The 21,141-nt window shown below is 46.1% G+C and overlaps 1 protein-coding gene across 2 annotated transcripts in view; it reads left to right on the top strand.

The window, feature by feature from the left end:
* The window catches only part of Gria1 (glutamate ionotropic receptor AMPA type subunit 1), a 337,895-nt gene that overhangs the window by 276,111 nt on the left and 40,643 nt on the right, over positions 1–21,141 (top strand). For both annotated transcript variants that reach the window (XM_028880050.1, XM_028880049.1), the window contains exons 12-13: positions 10,519–10,717; positions 18,480–18,727. In XM_028880050.1, the coding sequence (XP_028735883.1) occupies positions 10,519–10,717; positions 18,480–18,727 (447 nt within the window). The remainder of the gene's footprint in view (positions 1–10,518; positions 10,718–18,479; positions 18,728–21,141) is intronic.

Consider the following 21,141-nt stretch of genomic DNA (forward strand, 5'->3'; position numbering starts at 1 on the left):
TCTGAGGCAGAATTTGAAGCTGGAAGAACCCCTTGAGAACATCTGCTGAGAAACAAGATGGGAGGTTGGGAGTTCTGGTTGTTGGTTGCTGGGAAGGAGGAGGAAGGTTGGCATGGCTGGGGTGGTGAGAAGGGAGTGTGACCTGGCACCCTCTGCCCCCAGGCCAGTCTCTGCTGTGTGGCTGACAGGAGTTTATTGCCCCACCCTGGTGTTTGTTTTTTACTTCCAAGACAGGACAAAGCATCTTGAAGCAACTCAAATGTGTTAGCTTACAGTTCTTAGGTTGAAAATCTAGTACTGGTGTCAAAGGGCTAAGATAGTGCTATCTGGCCAGGTGGTACCCTTTCCTGGGGCTTCTAGAGGAGCAGGATCTGTTTCCTGGCCTGTTTGGGTTGTTGACAAATTCTGGTCACTGTGGTTGTGAGAACATTTTTCTCTTGGTATCTGCCAGCCAGGGACTGTTTCTGACTTCTAGAGGACACCCTCGGCCCTGATCCTCCCTTCTCCCTCTGCTGGCTCTGCGGGATCTCTTCCCCTGAGCAGCAGAGCATCCCTGTCACTCTGTCGCATCCCATTGACCAGCCCTTTTGTATTCCTCTTCCACTTTCAGGAGTCAAACTAATGATCTAGTGGCCACCAGAGGAACTCCTAATTTTGAAGTCCCTAACTTTAATTCTCCAAAAGTTCCCTTTGGCTATTTAATGCAACATATCCACAGGTTCTAGGAATTAGGACTTGGGTATCTTTGGGGGTAAATTTTCTTCCTTCTGATGCCACCCTTGGTAGGACTAGGTAACTTGTCCAAAGTCATAGCCTCATCTTTGTAGCTTAGCTTTGAACCCAAGTAGCCTGGCAGTAGCACCTTTTCCTTACTACTTAATTACCATGCTTCCCAGAAGTTGAGGCTGGGGAGTAGCTCAGTAGTGGATCATCTGCCTCTCACGTGCAAAGCTCTGGATTCCACACATAACACTACAACAAAGAAAGGAGGGAGGAGAAATGGAGGGAAAGAGGGAAGGAAGAGGAGGAAACGAATTAAGGATTTATTGCAGACATCCTCAAATGGAAGACACAGGAGACATTTAAGGCAAGTTTGTAATAGTTTGCAGCCAGCCTACATTCACTTTATATTATTTTGTATTAATTAACCCCAAATACAGCTTAAACTCCACTCAACATATTATCTCGCAGTTCTGGAGTCAGAGCCAGCATGCTATGACTTGGTTCTCAGCTGGGAACTCACAAGGTTGCAATGGAATTGTTCGCCACTAAGTTCCTGCCTGGAGTTCAGGACCCTCTTTCACACAACCCCTTGACCATCAGAATTCACTTCCTAGTAACAACAGGGGCCCTTGTCTTGTTGACTGAGTGGGAACAAATCAGCCTTGGGGGATTGCTCTGGACTGGGACCCCAATCCCCTCCCATCTTGATGGAAACTATCCCTGGCACCAACCCTCACACAGACACTTTCAATCTCTCTGACTTCTGTCTCCTACTAGAGAAGCTTCTTCTTCTTAAGAGTTCCACGACTGGAACTAGAAAAGATCCCACTAGATAAGACCCCTGCCTTAAGTTCGGTGGACAAGCAGAGATCAGCACATTCACACAGCTAAACTCCTCTGTAACTGAGCACAGCCTAGAGTAACACCTGGGCAGAGGCCAACTTACAGTGCTGCCTAGCGCATCTTCCATGCACATGGGAACAGGCTAATATGTGTTGGATGCGTGGAGCACAGAGGCAAGGATAAGTGGTAGAGATGGTTGCTAAGGATCAGGTCCTGATGAAAACAGCGCCCCCCCTCCCTGCAGCCCTCTTCAAGAAGGGCTGTGTTTCCTTATCTGAAGACGGGGAAGAAGACTTCCATTTCCTGAGGATGAGAAGGAAGACCCTGCCTGATCTCCTGAATATTAGAAGAAAGGTTCCTTGGAGCCTCTTCCTCTGTATGTCCTAGGGCAAGACCAGAGTCAGCTTGGTCTCCACCCTTCATGCTGGTAGAGAGAGACTATGCTGGGTGGGAACTCTTGAGGAACAAATAGGAAGATCAAAGCAGGTGCTCTGTGCCTGTGATAACCCAGAGAGATCTCTGACAGTGATTCACCAAATGGTGGGAACCTGTCAAAGTTGGTGGGAACTTTTACAATGCATTTAAAGAAACAAACGTTATTATCTTAACTTTGTGTCATACGTAATTTGTTCTCCGACAATCACTTTGCAAAGATATCTGAAGGAACATGATTTTATAACCATGTGAGAATTGTAGATGTGTCTTGAATTATCACTTCTTCCAAAATAGTCTTCTAAAGCTTTGCAATGAAGTTTATTGAGTCATAGACCAGGCACTTACTTCTTTTCTTCTATAGATAGCTCGGGAAAGAGGGACAAATTGCATGTGAAGCTTCCTGTTCTTTCAATAGATATTGGGACTGTATGGGGTTATAGAGGATGATGAAGGAATCTAAAATCCCCTAATGGCTTTGGGTATGGTCACAAAGTAAAGCTGAGACGATAGGAAGGGGCTGACCAGTGCAAGAGTTTCCAAGAAATTAGAAGAGCACATGGAGGCACCAGGCAGGCAGGCTTCAAGAGGAGGAGCCTCTCAGCGGGGTCCACAACCTGAGCTGAGGGCTCTGATTGATCTAGACCCTGCTCCCTTTCCAGACAAGTTTTGTGATGCTCATCACTTCAGTCATACCAAAGCCTCCTCCTAACTTGGGACCCAGGTTCCTCCAGGCTGTGTTTTCCATCTAAAACAGATTCTCACAAGCTAATCACACTCCTAGACTATTTCCCAACCTTCAGCTCTGCCTTTGTTTCTTATCCGGTTGCTGAGGTAAAATATCCTGTCAAAGCAGCTTCCAGAAGGAAGGATTTGTTCTAGCTCACAACCACAAGTTACAGTGCCTCAGTACAGAGAAGCCACAGTGGCAAGTGCTGGAGACACCTGGTTGCATTGCATCCATTGTCAAGAAGCAGAGAGCAAGGATTGCAAGTTGCCACTTAGCTCGCTTTACAGCCCAGGGTGCCCCTGCCTAGGCCACGATGCCACCCTCAGTGGGCAGGTCTTGCCATATCAATTCACTCCGTTAAGAAAATTCTTCACTTGAATGGCTAGAGGCCAAGTCAATCTAAACAATCCCTCATTGAGATGCCCTTCTAAGGTGAATCCAGATTGTATCAAGTTGGCATTTGACACTAACTGTCACGAGCTGTCATCCTTAATATAACCCATTAGAAGAGCCTTTCATTGAATGGCTTTCCTTCGCCATTCCAGACTCCTGTCACCCTGTTAATGAGTTTAAAAATACATTATTTAATGGTTGACCTGAATCCATCATGCTCATTCCACACATGAGGCTGAGCTTAGACACTGGGGCTCACACAGCTAGAAAGGGTGAAGCTGGGATTTGAACCCAGATCTTATGATTCTACACGCCAGACTTTTGACCACTGTGTTTGACTTTGTACATGTCACCGAATTGCCAGTGTTCACTTAGAAAAACAAGAAATTGTGGGCAAAGGAATAAAAATAAGCTTACGGGGCCTGGAGAAATGGCTCGGCCATCAAGAGCACTTGTTGCTCTTGCAGAGGACCTGAGTTCAGTTCCCGGCATCCACACTGGGCAATTCATGCCCGCTTGACGCTCCAGCTCCCAGAGATCTGATCCCCTCCCTCTTCTGGCCTCCTCAGGCACCTGCATGCACAGGGCATAAAAACAGACGCAAATCGTTTTTGAAAAATCAGTCATTTTTAAATGAAGCTCCTGGCCCAGGCACATGTATGAAACTCCTAGACTTAGTGTTCCTATTCAGACACTCCCCAGACTTAGGCTTTTACTTTACTTTTGTTTTTTAAAGAGACCAGGATCACTGTGTTGCCCGGGCTGGAATGCAGTGGCTATCCATGAGCTCTATCCCACTGCTGATGAACATGGGAGTTAAGACCTACTCTATTTCAGACCTGAGTCAGCTTCACCCCTCCTTAGGCTACCTGGTGGTCTCTACCTTCCAGGTGGTCACAGTCCTGATATCAAGGTCAGTGCAGACATGGATCAGCATAGCACACTATAGACTAGAACTTGTAAACTTCAGCAATCCTCCTGCCTCGGCCTCCCAAACAGTAGGGACTACAGGCACCCACTACAATTCCCTGAAAAGTAAGTTTTTCAAATGAGGCCGTATAATACTATGCTCTCCTTTATAATCAGCTTTGTATCCTGTGGTAGTACGACGTCCCAAAATATGGGAGGCATCCCAACAAGAAGCTGGGGAGTTCAAGGCTAGTCTGGTCTATAAAGTGAGTAGGAGGCTAGCCTGGGCTACCTGAGATCCTGTCTCAAAAAAAAAAAAAGACAAAAATTAATCAATAAATGACTTGCACTGTTCACTTAACATCCTTTGTTAAATTTAATTCTGTGCCATCTTTCATTTAGGGTACCAGCAAAGACACCACTTCTAGGTGTCTTCTCTGGCCCAGGTACCCTGCCTTGTGCCTGCAGCTCATCCTTACAAACCCTTTGGGGGCTCCCAATACAGCCTCCCTTTCACCAGCAGTTTAACCAAGGTTCAGAAATGTGAAATGACTTGCCCGTAATTTCCTACAGGGCAGGACAGCAGGTGGTGCATACAGCTTCCAAACTCCCACTTAACTATCTTAGAGGCTCAGACAGGCTGAGTGTCCCTTTGAAGACATGAATAGGGCTCCAGGAGAGCTGAGAAGGGAAGACTGCCCCCACCCAAGGTGGTTATTCTACTGCTCAGCAGGGGAGAAGTGAGAGGGAGGGGCTGAGAGTACTGGGAACCGGCTGGGGTAAAATGGTACCTGACAAATGGGATGTTTTCCATCGATTATTTTAAGTGAAATAGCTACTGCTAGTATGCGTCCTGTGCTGAAGATAACCACACGTTAATTAAAGCAGAAGCGTGTCTTGTTCATTTACCTCCTGTTTGTTCAGGGGTTAGGGACTATTTTTAAAAAGTCCGCAGCACGCTGTATTCAAATATGTCCCCAACCCTAAAGAGTTCAAACGCCAGATATTCGGGCCATAGATGAGACACAGGCTCACACCTGGCCTGCTGAGTCCCGCCTGGACTCTGATAACCAGCTGGTGAACCAGCTAGTGGGAACTTGGGGTGGGCCACTCAACATGCAGAAAAACCATATGCTTTGTTATTATGAGCTGTCCAGCAGCAGCTATAAAAGATATCCTTCTATGTATGTAAAGCCAAAATTATGCATGGAAGAAGTCTCATTTTAACAGCAGTGTGATGCCAAACACTCCCTTCTAGGAACTGTGGGGAGATGGATAGTCAGGGCCCCGCAGTCAGCCCTGAGCGCATGGGGGTGGCTTTCAGCAGAGTCCAACTTCAACACAGGTGAAGAAGACACACCCCCGAAGTCAGATCTTGGGTTCCCATGTAAGCTCTATCGCTGTCTTCATAACCTAAAGCATTTCATCTCTCTCAACCTTGGTTTCCCGGTACAGCGAATGCCATATTCCTACTGGCCCACCGGGATGAGGATGAAGATTGAAGAAATGGAAACAAATGCCCTACACAGCTCAGATGGGGCCTCCCCTAGAACATGGCACTGGGAGCGTCCTGTGGCGCGGGGAAACTGCAATGGCCACTTGTTCCTGTGCCTTTCCTGCCTCCACTGGTTGCTCCCACTCCAGGAAATGTTTCTCCATTGCAGAGTGTTCACAGCTAGTGTGCTGGCTAGTTTTAAATGTCAACTCGATACAAGCTAGGATCATTTTGGAAGAGGGACCCACAACTGAGCGAACACCAGACTGTCCTGTGGACCAGCCTGTGGTGCATTGTCATCATTGACGGTGGATGTGGGAGGGCCCAGCTCACTGTGGGCAGGGCCGCCTATGAGCTGAGCTGGTGGTTCTGATTAATTTAAGAAAGCAGGCAGAGCAAGCCAGTAAGCAGCACCCTCCTCCATGGCCTCTGCATTTGCTCCTGCCTCCAGGTTCCTGCCCTGACTTCCCTGGATGCTAGACTATGATCAGGAAGTGCAAAATAAAATAAACCCTTTCCTTTCCACATTGCTTTTGGTCATGATATTTTATCACAGCAATAGAAACCTAAGATAGCCAGCCTGCCTCCCTGGCCCAGTCAGGTGACACCTCTTCCCTGATGCCTTCCCAGATTTTTCCTAGTAGGCCATGATCTTCCCCACCCCGAGTGTCTTAGTATTTGATGAGTGACACCTGTAACCTTCACCCTAGCATGTACTAAAGGGCTCTCTCTCTCTTTCTGACTCTCTGTCTCTGTCTCTGTCTCTCTCTCTCTCTCTCTCTCTCTCTCTCTCTCTCTCTCTCGTGTGTGTGTGTGTGTGTGTGTGTGTGTGTGTGTGTGTGTGTCCTGCCTCTTCTATTAAATCCGGCCTCTGAAGATAAAATCTCTTAGATATTTCCCAGCATGCTGTGCTGTATAGACAGTCCTGAGAAAATGTGTTATTGTTCACCTGCCCACGAAACACTCTCTGCCAGGCACTAAGCTGCATGCTGGGGACAGAGCAAGGAGTGACATTGATAAGACCTGTACACACAACTATGGCCACAGAGTCAGCAACCCTGTCTATGAGACTACAGACGTGTCATTTCAACTCTAAGAAGCACTACAACGAAAAAAGCATGCCAGAGAAGGAGTGGGGGCTGAAACCGCACTGCTTCACAAGGGTGTGTGAAAGCAGGGGACATCAGAAACCTCAAGGGAAGGGTCTGCAGAGGCAGGTTGAGTGCAATTTCAAGGAAGTGAGTCCCTGGTAGCAGGGCACCTGCAAATGTCCCCAAGTAAGTGTCTTAGTTACTGTTCTATTGCTGTGAGTAGACATAATGTGCCAGGCAACTTATAAAAGGAAGCATTTAATATGGGGGTTGGGTTAGAGTCCATGACCATTATGGTGGGGAGCATGGCAGCAGGCAGGCATGGTGCTGGAGCAGTAGCTGAGAGCTTGTACCTTGAGATGCAAGCATGAAGCTGAGAGGGGGAAAAAGGAGAGAGAGTAGGGGGAGGGGAGCACTAAGTGGGAATGGTGTGGGCATTTGAAACCTCAAAGCTCACTCCGAGTGACATGCCTACTCCATGAAGGCCATACCTCCCCATCCTTCCCAAACTCTTATACTAACTGGGAACCAAGCATTAAAATACATGAACCTATGGGATCCATTCTCACACAAACCACCACAGTGGGAAAGATTGTGTTGTGATCTCCAAACTACAAGGACCAAGGAGGCTGGGACAGAACATGGTGGAAGGATTTGCCCACTGGAAGCTATTAAAGTTGGGTCAATCAGGAGGTGTCTCTTGAGCCTTGGTAAAATATTTAAATTTAATTTTCTAACTGTGACTGGCTTTAAATGGGGGCAAGGAGTATCGTGAACCTGTTTATAGTTTTCAAAGATCCATGTGAGCTAGGATCTATATGAGGCTAGACAGAGAGCTCAGTTGGTAAAGCACTTGCCACCCAAGCATCACTGCCTAAATCTAACCTCCAGAACTCAAAGAAGAAGCTGAGTGTGGTGGCACGCACTACCTCCCCAGGTTACTTTGAGTCATGGTGTTTCTCACAACAGAAAGACAAGCTAATGCAACAAATAAACTACAAGGTGAATGAAGGAGTGAGTGAGTCTATTAGGATTTATCTATCACTTTACAAACTGTGGCTATGCTACACTTGTATGATCGACCCAAATGGAAAGATGCATTGTTCTGTGACTCAGAGCCCTGAGGTAATAGACCCATGCACTGGCCCTGCAGAGACATGGGATGTCCTTGGAGCCGTTATCCAACCCCCAGCTCTAGCCCCTAGGCCGTTCTTACCTAGAGAGCTGCAACGGTTGACCAGCAGCTGGGGTGGTTAAAATTAGTCACACCAGCTCTGCCAGAGGAGTGACTTGTAGCTGATGAGGTGCTGTGACTGGTCCATGGAGACACACATCTTGGATGCAGTTGCTTCATCAGTGACACTGTTGAGTTTTGCCAGAGCCCATCACCTCACTCTGGGCATCTCTTTGTAGACTGACCTCAGGTCAGAAATGAGGCAAGATGGACATTGTTCCCCCTGCAATTCAGAGCCAGAACCTCAAAGCTCTCTTTCCCAGACCTTTGCAAAAATAGCTGTTTGAAATCAAAGACAAAAGAAAATAGGTCACACCCCATGACCTCTTAAGCTTGGTTAAATGAAGGGCCCCAGAAAGTGTTCCTTCTGTCTCCTTCCTCATGGGGATGACAGGACATGCTTTTAAAGAAAGGAGGCAGTCTACATCCATCTCCTTGTTGGAGATGATGTGGGGGCAAAGCTGCTGGATCAAAAGCTGATAGCTGCTGATAACTTTCCATCCCCTACTTAGCCTCAGAAGGGGCTTTCTGGAAGGGTCCTGACATAGGCTCCACACCCCTGACCTACCCTGAGTAGTGCTCTATCCGGAAGTGCTTGTAACTCCTCCCGGAAGTACTCACTGTGTGCCAGGCACTAGACTACCTACCATGCTTCTGCTTGCCTTTTCCCTTCGGAGAATGCCCTCCAGATAAGCCACATCCTTACAGTGTGTTATGAAGATACAAAGAGACTGATGGGCCTGTCCAAAGTTGTGCACACAGTGAGAGAAGACAGGACTCCATGTACTTTGCCCAGAATCCACTCTCCCGACCTCTACATCATCTCTTTGTTACTTATTCTTCTTCTTGTGGCCAAGGCAGCTTAAGGAAGCTTTGCTTGGGCTCGCACAGAAAGTCCATCATGAAAGGAAAAGCACAGAGGCAGGAATGTGAGGCAGCTGCTCACATCTCATCCACAGTCAGGAAACAGATGAAGGCTGGTGCTCAGCTCGCTTTTTCCAATTCATTACGTCTAGGACCCCAGCCCATGGAATGGTGCCAGCCACATTCAGGATGAGTCTTCTCACTTTAATTAACCCAGTCTAGAAACTCCCTCACAGACGTTTCCAGACGCCTATCTCCTTGGATCCTGCCAAGCTGACGATCAATAATAACTATCACACTCCTGAAGAATCACACAAAGTGATTGGAGTCAGAATCTGGGCTCTGGTAGCCCTAACCAGCCAGGACCCACCACCCACCCTCAATACACCAATTAAATGAACAAGCCAAAGTGAAAAGCCGAGAAAGATTCATTCAGTGCAGTCACATTGTGAGTAGGGACAAAGAGCTGTGGTCATTCCCCTAAAGTCCGTCCTTAAGAGGTGTGGTCATTCCCCTAAAGTCCCTCCTTAGAATCTTAACATGGTATTTAAGTTTAAACAGAGGGTCAGAAGTTTTCTAGCTAAGCAGGCCTGGTGAAAATGTGATGCCATCCATCATAGTCTCAGCTCCAGTCTCTCTGACATTGTCAGAACTGTGGGAAATCCGTACCTGGAAGACCAGCTCCTCCTCCTCTGGCTGGCACTAGAATCCCAGTCTTTCCCTTCCCAGTATGAGATTCCCAGGGACATCCGCATTTTGTGAAGTCCCTTGTTCCCATTGTCTGATAAGGCCCAAGCATCTACTTGACAGTGTCTCCATTCCTCCTGGGAGGGTTCCGACATCACCTGAGGAGCATCCACACCACCCTGTGGGGTCATTGGGAAGCCCTGGACTGGAAGGCCCCCAAGAGAATCAGAGAGGTCACTGTGGCTCTCTTGCTAGTCATCTTTCCCTTCATTATTTGGGGCACAAGAGAGGGACCATTGGAGTATTAAAGCAAACTTCATCTCCCATGTTAGCCCCTTTCTTTCCTTTTTGGTTTGTTGTTCGTTTTTCTGATAAAGGCTCTCCTGTAGCCCAAATTGGCTTTGAACTCACTGAGTGGCCAAGAGAACCTTGAACTCCTGATCCTCCTACCTCTACCTCCACAGTGCTGGGATCACAGGTGTGTACTGTCACATTCAGCTTAACCACTTTTTAATCCATCTCTGTGTTGGTGGGTGGAGGGACTGCCTATCTTCTGTAGTGACTTTCCCCCCCATAACTGAAGCATGATTACTCGTATGCTATGTATATATCCAATATAGTCTTCCTTTCCCTCCTCCTATGACAACCCTGGGACAATAACAAGATGATGGGATGGCTACCATTCATTCCCAGGCCCATCAAGTGTGTGTATCCATGGGAAGTTGCATTTATAGGGCTGCATTTGTACCAGTATTCCTGGTAGGTATGACCACATTTGGAGGGTGTTTACACATGTCTAAGAAGCTTATGAACAGCTGCTGACATGTTTGTGTCGTTGCTTACATGTCTTGATGTGTCTGTCCATGTAAAGTGGGTGTGAAGATATGCCTGTGTGCATTATCACCCAAGGGGCAGAAACCCCACAACTCCTTATTATGATGAGGAAGGAAGCATGGCGTCTCCCTAACATTTGAATTCTCACTTCTCCTATACAGAGCAGAGGATGCAATCGGGTTTGACCGCTTCACTGACAGAACACAGCTGGCTCCCTGCTCCTCTCTGGAGCCTTCTGTAATTGATGTCCATGCCTCTGACCCCTCTCCCCTTTGGCCTGCAGGTCTCTGTCTGGACGCATCGTGGGCGGCGTCTGGTGGTTCTTCACTTTGATCATCATCTCCTCATACACAGCCAACCTGGCCGCCTTCCTGACTGTGGAGAGGATGGTGTCTCCCATCGAGAGCGCAGAGGACCTGGCGAAGCAGACCGAAATTGCTTATGGGACATTGGAAGCAGGCTCCACGAAGGAGTTCTTCAGGGTGAGGGCATCCCTGATCCTGAGGTGCCTTCTCAGAAGGGAATCACTCCATTACACTTCCCTTCTCATTAAAGTGTGTAGGGGCTGGTGGAGGTGGCTCTGTGGTGGAAGGACATGGGAGGCTCTGCATTGCTTCCCAAACAACACAAAATAAATAGATGATAGATGGATAGATAGATAGATAGATAGATAGATAGATAGATAGATGATAGATGGATAGATAGATAGATAGATAGATAGATGATAGATGGATAGATAGATAGATAGATAGATAGATAGATAGATAGATAGATGATAGATAGATAGATAGATGATAGATAGATAGATAGATAGATAGATGATAGATAGATAGATAGATAGATAGAAGATAGATAGATAGATAGATAGATAGATGATAGATAGACAGATAGATAGATGATAGACAGACAGACAGACAGATAGAAGATAGATGATAGACAGATAGATAGATAGATAGATAGATAGATAGATAGATAGATAGATAGATAGATAGATAGATAGATAGAAGATAGATAGATAGATAGATAGATAGATAGATAGATAGATAGATAGATAGATAGATAGATGATAGACAGATAGATAGATGATAGACAGACAGACAGATAGATAGATGATAGACAGATAGATAGGTAGATAGATAGATAGATAGATGATAGATAGATAGATAGATGATAGATCAGATAGATAGATGACAGACTAGATCAGACGAGATAGAAGATAAGAAGATAGATAGACAGATAGACAGATAGATAGATAGACAGATAGACAGATAGACAGACAGACAGACAGATAGACAGATAGATAGATAGATAGATAGATAGATAGATAGGATGATGAAGATTGATAGATTAGAGAGCAGCAAGTAATGATGACCTAGCAGATAGAAAGATGAAGACGGACCTATAATGGAAATGATAGAAATGAGTGATCTTGAGGCTTGGCTCAGAGACCACTGAGGGGGGCGGTCCTTTTGGGTAAGAGATTCATTCAAAGAATTATTAATGCCATAGACAGTGTGATAGGGGATCTGAGGAGAGTCCAGGTCCCTGAGACAGAACCTTGGTCTCTTCTTATAGGTCTCAGAAAAAGGGGGTCTTATGCTTGTTGTCAGGCTGCCTCTGATTCCCAGGTAGCAAGGGAGGGTGTCTTGAGTTTCAAGGGAGGGAGGAAGAACTCTTGTTAATGTATGACTTAGAGGAGGTGGGACATTGGGGAGGAAATTGGGATGTGGAGAGGAGCTGGGGAGGAGGTGGAGAGGAGCTGGGGAGGAAGTGGAGAGGAGCTGGGGAGGAGGTGGAGAGGGGTCCATTTGGGTAAGGTGTATCTCTCTTACAGGTCAGGAATGTGCCACCTGTAACCCCCTAGTGTCTTGGAGGTAGCCTGAGCTCTTTTGGAGAAGTAAGAATTAGGGTGCCTGCTATTCTCCTGGAACCAGACACCAGGCAGTTTCTAGGGGTGCTTGCCTTTATCCTTACAGCAGCTCTGAGGAAAGAGCTGCTGCTGGTGGTGGCCATGGCCGGATCAGCCCCTGACAAAACCTAATTCTTGGACCATCCTTCAGCTGTCTAAAGACCCCTGAGAAATGTATTTCTGTACCTTTAAGAGCTTCAAAGCCCCAGAGTTGAGACTCTGACCATATACTAGTCTGTGCTGCAAAGCACAGGAAACACTATCCCATCCCTGTTCTGGGCCCGTAGTTTAGTGTGGAATGACTTGGGAAGTGTGTGAACAAGGCTTGCACCTGAGACTTGTAGCTTTCTCTCCTGCTGTGGATTTTCTGAGATCAAGGGAGCCTTTCTTGACCCTTGGTGGACTTCATGTATAAGGATTAGGGTCAGAAACTTGATGGCGTAGACACAAAAATATAGCCCTTACCTCAAAGGGAATAAGAGATAGTTTACTCTGGAACCAAATATGAGTTACCATGGCCTGGAAACACAGACTTAGGTCACTCCAAATCCCATGCCCCAACATGGACGTTTTTGTAGTAACAGAACAAAAAACTCTTAAGTCGGGGCGCTTTTCAATACGTTGGTGGAAACACTAAGTAGACACTGCCAGCAAGGCAGAGAAACCTCTGTCGCAGGCCTTCCGTGTTATGTGATGACACCCTGAGTCCTACGGTTTATTCCAAAGAGAATGTATCTGTTAGAATGTTCGGTCCACCTTTGCTCCTTGGTGACAAGATGTTAGGTCTACCACAAACGAGGGACCAAGAATGGCTATCTAATAGGATAAATAAAGCTAGACCAAGATGAACTGTAATTAGGCTCTGGATTTGCATTTCAATGTCTCCACATCGCCAAAGTTCTAGCCGTCTCCCAACTTCTGCAGACACTGCTGCTTTCTAGGAGTTCTCATTTATAATGTCCACCAAAGTCATCCCCAGTCAGCGGCTTCTGAGTTCAGGGTGCTATGATTGCAAAGAATAAAAGACAAAATGGGATGAAAAGAGAAAGCAAGTGGGGCTTATCGGGAGGTAGAAAAACAGTTCCCTGCACGAGCTGCTAAGCAGCATTCCAGGTTGGAGACTTTCCTACCAGAAGGCTGTATGTCAATTAATCATCCAGCTGAGATGAATCTGGTCCATTAATCTGAATGGGGAAGTCTGATCTGTTGGTGCATCCAGTCACCATGCTCAGGCTCCAGAAAGCCTAGAGGTGGGGCTCTGCCAAGTTCAGAGGAGGAAGTAAAAGGAACAAGGGCTGGCTGATGGGCTGAGGAGTCAGCTTTTTTGGATTTTAAAGCCTGTGCTCACTCATCAGGTAGGATGTATTGTAGAGCCTCTGTGCTCTCCGAGCCGACTGTCAGTTCATATAGACAACGTGATTTCCTTGAGTGCGGAAGCCTGAGAGCTTACAAAAGGGATTCCTTTGTCCCTGCCTCCATCTCTGGCTGTCTCACCACAAAAGCTGTCTTCTTGATGAATAAGATGATCTACTGGGGGAAGGCAGAGAAGAGAGCTGTTGGACAGTGCCAGAACCAGGAGAACACACGAAGACCGGTGGACATGATGAGGCCTTTGTGTCGAGGGTAGATAGAACAGGTGGAGAAGCAGGGGTCTCAAGCCCTAGAAGGGCCTTGTCAAAGCGCTCTCTGACTGTTGTCAACAAGGGGTCAAGCAAACCACGCACAGAGCATCCCAACACTAAAGTAACCCTGAAAAAAAAGACACAAATACTCCTAGTAATTTTATCACCTAAGTGCTTTCTTCATGCCAAGCACTGGGCTAGCATCTACCTATGTTTGTGTTTTGTCTCCATGGCAACACTATCCATGGGAACTGTTATTATCACCGCTGTTCAAAGAGGAACAGTGAGTCTTAGAAAGGTTATGTTACTTACCCAAGCTCCTGTGGCTGGCAAGATATAATGAGGGAAGAAGTTGGTTGATAGAGAGAAAAGGCACAGATGTGCCACCAGAAGTCCAGGAGTTTTCCTCCATGTGTGACACCATGGCAGAGTTCTCATTTGCTACATCATGGGCCCCGGTTTCTATACCTACAAAAGAACACTGCTAGGAGATGTCCCGTGAGCCCTGGCATGTCTGTGACTGACCAAGACTTTGGTTGGTAGGAAGACATCACCTTCCACTCCTACTACACAGAAAGAATAGAAAGGGAAACATGAAACTCCTCACCCATCTCAAAAGAACCCAGCTTCCAGTCCCCATGGCAACCTCATCCAGAGTCTCTGAATTCTCCATGGACAGTTTAATTAAGATGTGTGAAAGGTGATGGGAGCTACACAGGACCGAGTCAGGAACAAATAGCCTGGCACATTCCCAGGCTTCTCTGCCATTCATACCCCACGTGAGTTCCTGGAGATTAGATTGTCCTGGTGGTCCCTGAGCACCTGTGAGCACAGCCTGGGTTTGAGGGGTGTGGCTGAGAGGTTGTGGTAATTTTTTGCATATTGTTGCCCCAGGGTTTCTCAGTTCTGCCTGTCCACAGTTGTTCCCTGCTGTGCCCATCCTGTCGGGTCAAATTGCCTCTTCCAATCACCCTGCCGTGTGTGTGGTTGGTTTTGTGTCTGGTCCTGACTGAATGTGTGTGTTTCACTGTTCCCGGTAAGAGAATACTGGGTCTCCTAGACAAGCCATGCTGATTGGGCGTGGATACTGCCCCTCCCTTTGCTCTCCTCTCTCCCTCGCTGACACTGATGCTCTCATGGCAGAATCAGATATTTCAAGCCAGCAAGACATTTTAAAATTACCATGAAATAAAAGGAGGAAACAGAGGCCCAAAGAAGAGTGTTCCAGAGAACAGACCTGTAGTAGGAATCTTAACAGTTCTTATTAATAAAAATAAATCCGGCCAGGTATTGGGGTGAACATTGGAAGATCAGAGAACCAGAACAAGCCACAGCTACCTCACCTCACCGGATCCTCAGCTGGTCTTGTTTCCTTAGACTGGAGGCCTCTGTGTCCTCATATCCAAATGGATCTCAGCTGAACTGTGCTGCTCAAAACGTAAAGCTTAACCAGCCAAATGCTTCTAGTTTCTGGTCCTCACGCCTTATATATCTTTCTGCCTTCTACCATCACTCCCTGGGATTAAAGGCTCGATTTCTGGGGTTAAAGGTGTGAGTCACCAAGCCTAGCTGTTTCCAATGTGGCCTTGAACTCACAGAGATCCAGAGGGATTTCTGTCTCTGGAGTGCTAGGATTAAAGGCGTGTGCCACCATTGCCTATCCTCTATGTTTAATATTGTGACTGTTCTGTCTCTGACCCCAGATAAGTTTATTAGGGTGCACAATATTTCAGGGAACATAATACCACCACACAGACCAAGTCTTAGAAATAAAAACAAGAGCAGAATCCAGGCTCCTCTGGCCTAGTCCAGTGTTCTCTCCCAATCTCTCTATGGAACAAGTGAAATAGTTTATGTAATGAGGAACCATCACAAATTAAATCCATGTCACATGCCTCCTTGAAATTTCCAACAATTTTAACTCAAAACTTAGGATTTTTCTGAGTCCTAAATATTTTACAGATCAGTTAGCCAAAGTGACAGTTGTTTATCTGATGTTCTTGACATCAAGAAAATAAACCTAATGCTTCATACAGACAAAATCAATGTTGCATGTGTAGTAATGATCCTATATTAATTAAATGTGATCTATTTAGTAACTGATATACAGGTTATATAACTTTTCCAGTAACTGTCTTTTTCTTTATTTTAAGGCTTTGTGTGCAGCTAACACTTGTCCATTTCCAAAGTCTTAGGACTGGAAATACAGATCAGTGGGTTAGGTGCTCACTGCACAAGCTTGAGGATCTGAGATCAGATCCCAGCACCAGGTAAAAACCTGTGGCAACACCAGTTTGTAACCCCAGTGCCTGGGAGATCGAGGTGGGAAGATCCTGGGGCCTTCTAGGCAGCCAGTCTAACCAACTGGTGAGTTCCAGGTTTAATGACAGACTGTCTCAGAAGATGTGGTGGAGAGCAACAGAGAAAGGCACAGATGTTGACCTCTGGCTCTACAAAATAGGGACAGATAAATACATCCTCTTCCCCCCCCAAAAAAAAACACATATACATCAGAAAAGAAAAATCAAAAGCCATATTCCAATACCCCTAAAAATGTCGTTGGGAAAAATACTCCTTCCCCCCTGGCAAAAAAATAAATAAATAAAAGCTTGTAAGACTGTGAGATAAGAGAGAGCTGGTCTGTGGTCCTGAACCATGCACCCTGACAAGAGCCTCAGTTAGACTCTAAGAAGGACACAGAAAGGATATCTTCCTGCCTCAATAGCTTCTACAGACTTGAGCCCAGTTCCCAAGAAATGATGACTAGTAATCTCCACAGAGTAGCCAGGCCATATACTGAGTGACCCTAAAACTCTTGACCTCCAGGGAAATCAGGCCTCACTGACAAATGCTGAACATCATAGATCAGGACCTTTGGGAGAGTTCTACCAGATCAAAAGCTCTAGGTTTACTGCAGGGTGTCTGCATTTTAACAGTGTTGGTTCAAGCATCCACTAGAGGCCGAGGACTGCTGTCCTGGGGGCTGAGGGTCTCTGTCGACATAGGACTTACTCCCGTCTTTGGAAAGAGAAGGATGCAGCTGCACTGCTGGATTAAACAATCCAGTCAAAACCCCCAATGATTAAAAAAAAAAAAAAAAAAAAAAAAAAAAAAAAAAAAAAAAAAAAAAAAAAGCCAGAGCTGATTTCAGAGATGAAAAAACCATTTATCTAAATTTGGAGTGTGTGTGTGTGTGTGTGTGTGTGTGTGTGTGTGTGGTGTGTGTGTGTGGTGTGTGTGTGTGTGGTGTGTGGTGGGGTGTGTGTGATGTAGGTACATGAAGACATACCTGCACATGCTCACAGAGGCCAGAGCTCAACATCAGCTGTCTTCCTCAATTATTTTCCATCTTAATTTTTGAGACAGGGTCTCTCACCAAACCTGGAGTGCCATGATTTAGCCTAGCAAGACTGACCAGCTGACAGCAAGCCTCAGGAAACCTCCAGTCTTTGCCTTCCCAGGACTGGGATTACAGGCGTGCCCTGCGCACAAGGCAACTTTTTCTCAATGTGGGTATGAAGGATATAAACTCAGACTCAAGCCTGCAAAGCAAGCAGTTCACCCACTGAACCAGCTCCCTAGCCCTGGTTAGGAAGCTTTTCAAATGTAAAATGATGAAAGTACTGGGTCTCATGTCACATTCATGACTTTTCTGTCACTGTGATGAAGTACTGTGACCCAGGCAACTTATAGAAGGAAGAGTGTATCTGGGCTTACAGTTCTAAAGGGAGAAGAATTCGTCAAGGTGGGGAGGCATGGCAGCAAGCTGACGTGGTGGCCAGAGCAGAAAGGAAACTGAGAGCTCACATCCTCAACTCCACACATGAAGCAGAGAAAGTGAACTGGGTGTACTGAGAGACTTGTAAGCCCTCAAAGCCCATTCCCAGTGATATACTTCCTCCAGCAAGGCCACACCTTCTATACCTTCCCAAATACCAACAACTGTGACCAAGTATTCAAACACGAGAGCCTTTGAGGGGCAGTTCTCATTTCAACCATCACACACGCTATGCTTTATCAGACAACTGATGTTTGGAGGGTAGGTCTTATAGGAAATGACTAGAACTTGGCATGAGCAAGAAAGGTTTTTGCTGTTGTTGCTATTGTTTTTTTTTTTTTTTAATTGTTTAGTTTTTGCGGTATTTAGTGAAGTCAAATCCTGCTGTCGTTCAGCCCTCTGCTTTGGAGTGATATACATGCACCCCTTTTGAACTATAGACAGGTTTCACAATGTCTTTCAAATATAGACAGGGGGCCTGGAGTGGTGTCACACACCTTTAATCCTAGCACTCAGGAGATAGAGCCAGGTGGATCTCTGTGAGTTTGAGGCCAGCCTGGTCTTACAGAGTGAGATCCAGGACAGACACCAAACCTACATAGAGAAACCCTGTCTTGAAAAAAAAAATCAAAAATAGACAGGGAACTGGTTGCCTATCTTTCCCTATTTGAAGGAATATAATTGCTCAGAAGTAATTAGACAACTCTGAGATACTCTGTTCATTCTATATTTACAAGATATTTGTACCTTGGAACCTACTGGTACTAATTAGAGGCTCTTATTTTGTAATCACTTATAATTTGTTTCTTCCTAAGCTGATCTGGCTCATGAATCTGTGATCAAGCTCCACACAGCTCTTCACTGATGCGTGTGCCGACCCCAGCTCAAGCACACCGCCATTGCTTAACCCTGCCTTTGTTCCTGTCCCCTGCCAGAGGTCTAAAATCGCCGTGTTTGAGAAGATGTGGACATACATGAAGTCTGCAGAACCATCTGTGTTTGTTCGGACCACAGAGGAGGGCATGATCAGAGTGAGAAAATCAAAAGGCAAATACGCCTACCTCCTGGAGTCCACCATGAATGAGTACATTGAGCAGCGAAAGCCCTGCGACACCATGAAAGTGGGAGGTAACTTGGATTCCAAGGGCTACGGCATCGCCACACCCAAGGGGTCCGCCCTGAGGTAAGTACCCAGATCTGCCTCCTTCGTGCTCCCTCTGCTCCCTCTCCCCATCTCAGGAACGAAGCCGCTGCATCTACCACAGGCCCCCATGCATAATAGGAGCCTCCAAGAAGAGATCTTCTGAAATGCCTGTGGGCCTGGAAGATTCCAGCCACCTGTGACCTTCAGCCCTGAGGTTGGAAACTGACCTGGGGGGGGGGGCCTCAGCTTGCTTTGATGTTGCTGCCTGTGTGTCCTTCCCTGTGCCTCGCTTTCCACCTCACTCCTTCAGTGTTAGATGTTGGTAACCCCCGTGCTTCCATCCTGTGATCTGTGACACTCGACCCCTTACTAGAAACCCTGCATCCAACTCAGCCAAGAGCAGGGGCTCTCCAGCCATATGGACTCTGACAGGAAATGGTTTGGAATGTGGCTCTCAAAAGAAGGAGAAACACATTGTCCAAATGAAAAGCCCAGCCATCTGAGCCTTGAGAAATGTTCAAATCAAAGTGCCTCCTAATGAACAGGTCCAAGTTAACACAGCCCGTTGTGTCTGCCTTGACACAGGCTTCTTTAGCAAGAGTGGGTTGATCAGCATAGAGGCAAAGTCAATACTAAGTTCACATAAAGGACCTTTGCTATTCGTTCTAAATAGCTAGGGGCAAAGTCCTACATGCTTGCTATCAGATGGGCTAAAGCAGAGTTAATTCTAGAATTTGCTACTATCCTGCAGAAGGGAAGACATTTTATCACACGACCCCTAGGTTTCCTTACCTGCCCAGAAACAATTCACACCCCAGTCCTTCTGAGGTCAAGAAGGTAGTGAGTCAAAATGGGATAAACTCAAGTTGAGCATGGTGGTGCACACTTTTAATCCCGGCATTCAAGAGACAGCAGGAAGATTTCTCTGAGTTCAAGGCCATCCTGTTTGACATATCAAGTTCCAGACCAGCCAGAGCTACACAGACAGACCCTATCTTAAAAAAAAGAAAGATCAGGGAGTGGAAAAACTACATAAAGTGTTATTGAAAACATAGCCTCAAATCACCAGTGAGAAATTATTGACTACGGAAGGAGTAAACGTATTTGAGGAAAGGGTACCTCTTAGGAAGAGCAAGATGGGTTAATAAAGGCAGTAAGGGATGGAGAGGAACCACTTGACAGGACAGCCATGGCCACTCGGCCTTGCTTCATTCATTCATTCATGGAAACGACACTGAGCTCCATCATTATCCCAGGCACTGGCGTAGCAGCTGGCACCACGGTTCCAAACGAGGCACCCTTCCCATGTAACTACATGATTGCAAGAGGAGACAGGCGTTCAGCAGCTCCTAATTGCTTAATGTTTTAATAATAATCATGAAAGGTACTAGGACAGTCTACAAAAGGGGCCCTCGAGGACATCTATTTCCAGTAACAAGACAGAACAAAATTGTCACTGTAAGATGTGTGGGTATGCTGGATAGGATGCATCCACCAGTCTTTTAAATGCAAGTTAGGAACTCTCCAGGGCCAAAATGGGAAAAAAAAATTCAAAACCAAAGTGAAGAAGCAGAAGCTAATGATTCTGGGACTACCCTAAGCAGGACGGAGCTGCAAATTACACAACATCCCACGTACTCCAGAGTCAGCAATACGAGCAAGACATCAATCAGAGATGTTCTGAAAGAAACTCTCATTAAAGATCAGGCACACTTGATAAAGTCTGAATTACAGTTTACAGAAATGGTATGTCCGTGTGTATAAAATCTGAGTACATGATAAAGAGTAAGCTAGCTAAAAATTGGAGGGAGAATTCGTGTACTGTTACGGGGAAGGGCAATTAGAGAAAATTCTTCAGGGTAGTACAGAAAAGTGAGAACCAGAGCAAAGCGGGAATGTCAGAAAAAGAAGAACTGATCTGCAATGATTTCCAAGTGCAGACATTAAGTATAGGTTAGATTTTGAATGATTTTTCTAGAATATATGGTAAACACCAACTCAGATTCAAACATCAAATCTCTATGAAGACACATTTTAAAAAAATCAATGGCTGAATCCATCAAAATGACAGGACACTGAGGTCAAGGAAAAGACCTTCAACACAGCTGGGCAGAAAGACCCAGCCAGGTCTAGGGGATAGTAGAGCCTGGGTAGGGAGATGCCTCCAAGGCTGCTTTCTTCAAAATGAGGTTGCACATTCAGAGGAACCAACGAGGCAAAGTGAGAGGATGGGGAGTAGTCTAGGAGCTGGAGAGATGGCTCAGCAGTTGAGAGCACTTGCTGTTCTCGAAGAAGACAAGAGTTCAATTCCCAGCACCAATACCAGGCAGCTCACAACCTCCTGTAACTCCAGATCCACAGGATCTGATGGTCTCAGTGGGCATCTGTACTCACATGAATGCACACACACACACAGACACAGAGACACAGAGACAGATAGACAGACAGGCAGG

Source organism: Peromyscus leucopus, chromosome 8b (assembly GCF_004664715.2).
Source record: "Peromyscus leucopus breed LL Stock chromosome 8b, UCI_PerLeu_2.1, whole genome shotgun sequence".
NCBI classification, from domain to species: Eukaryota; Metazoa; Chordata; class Mammalia; order Rodentia; family Cricetidae; genus Peromyscus; species Peromyscus leucopus.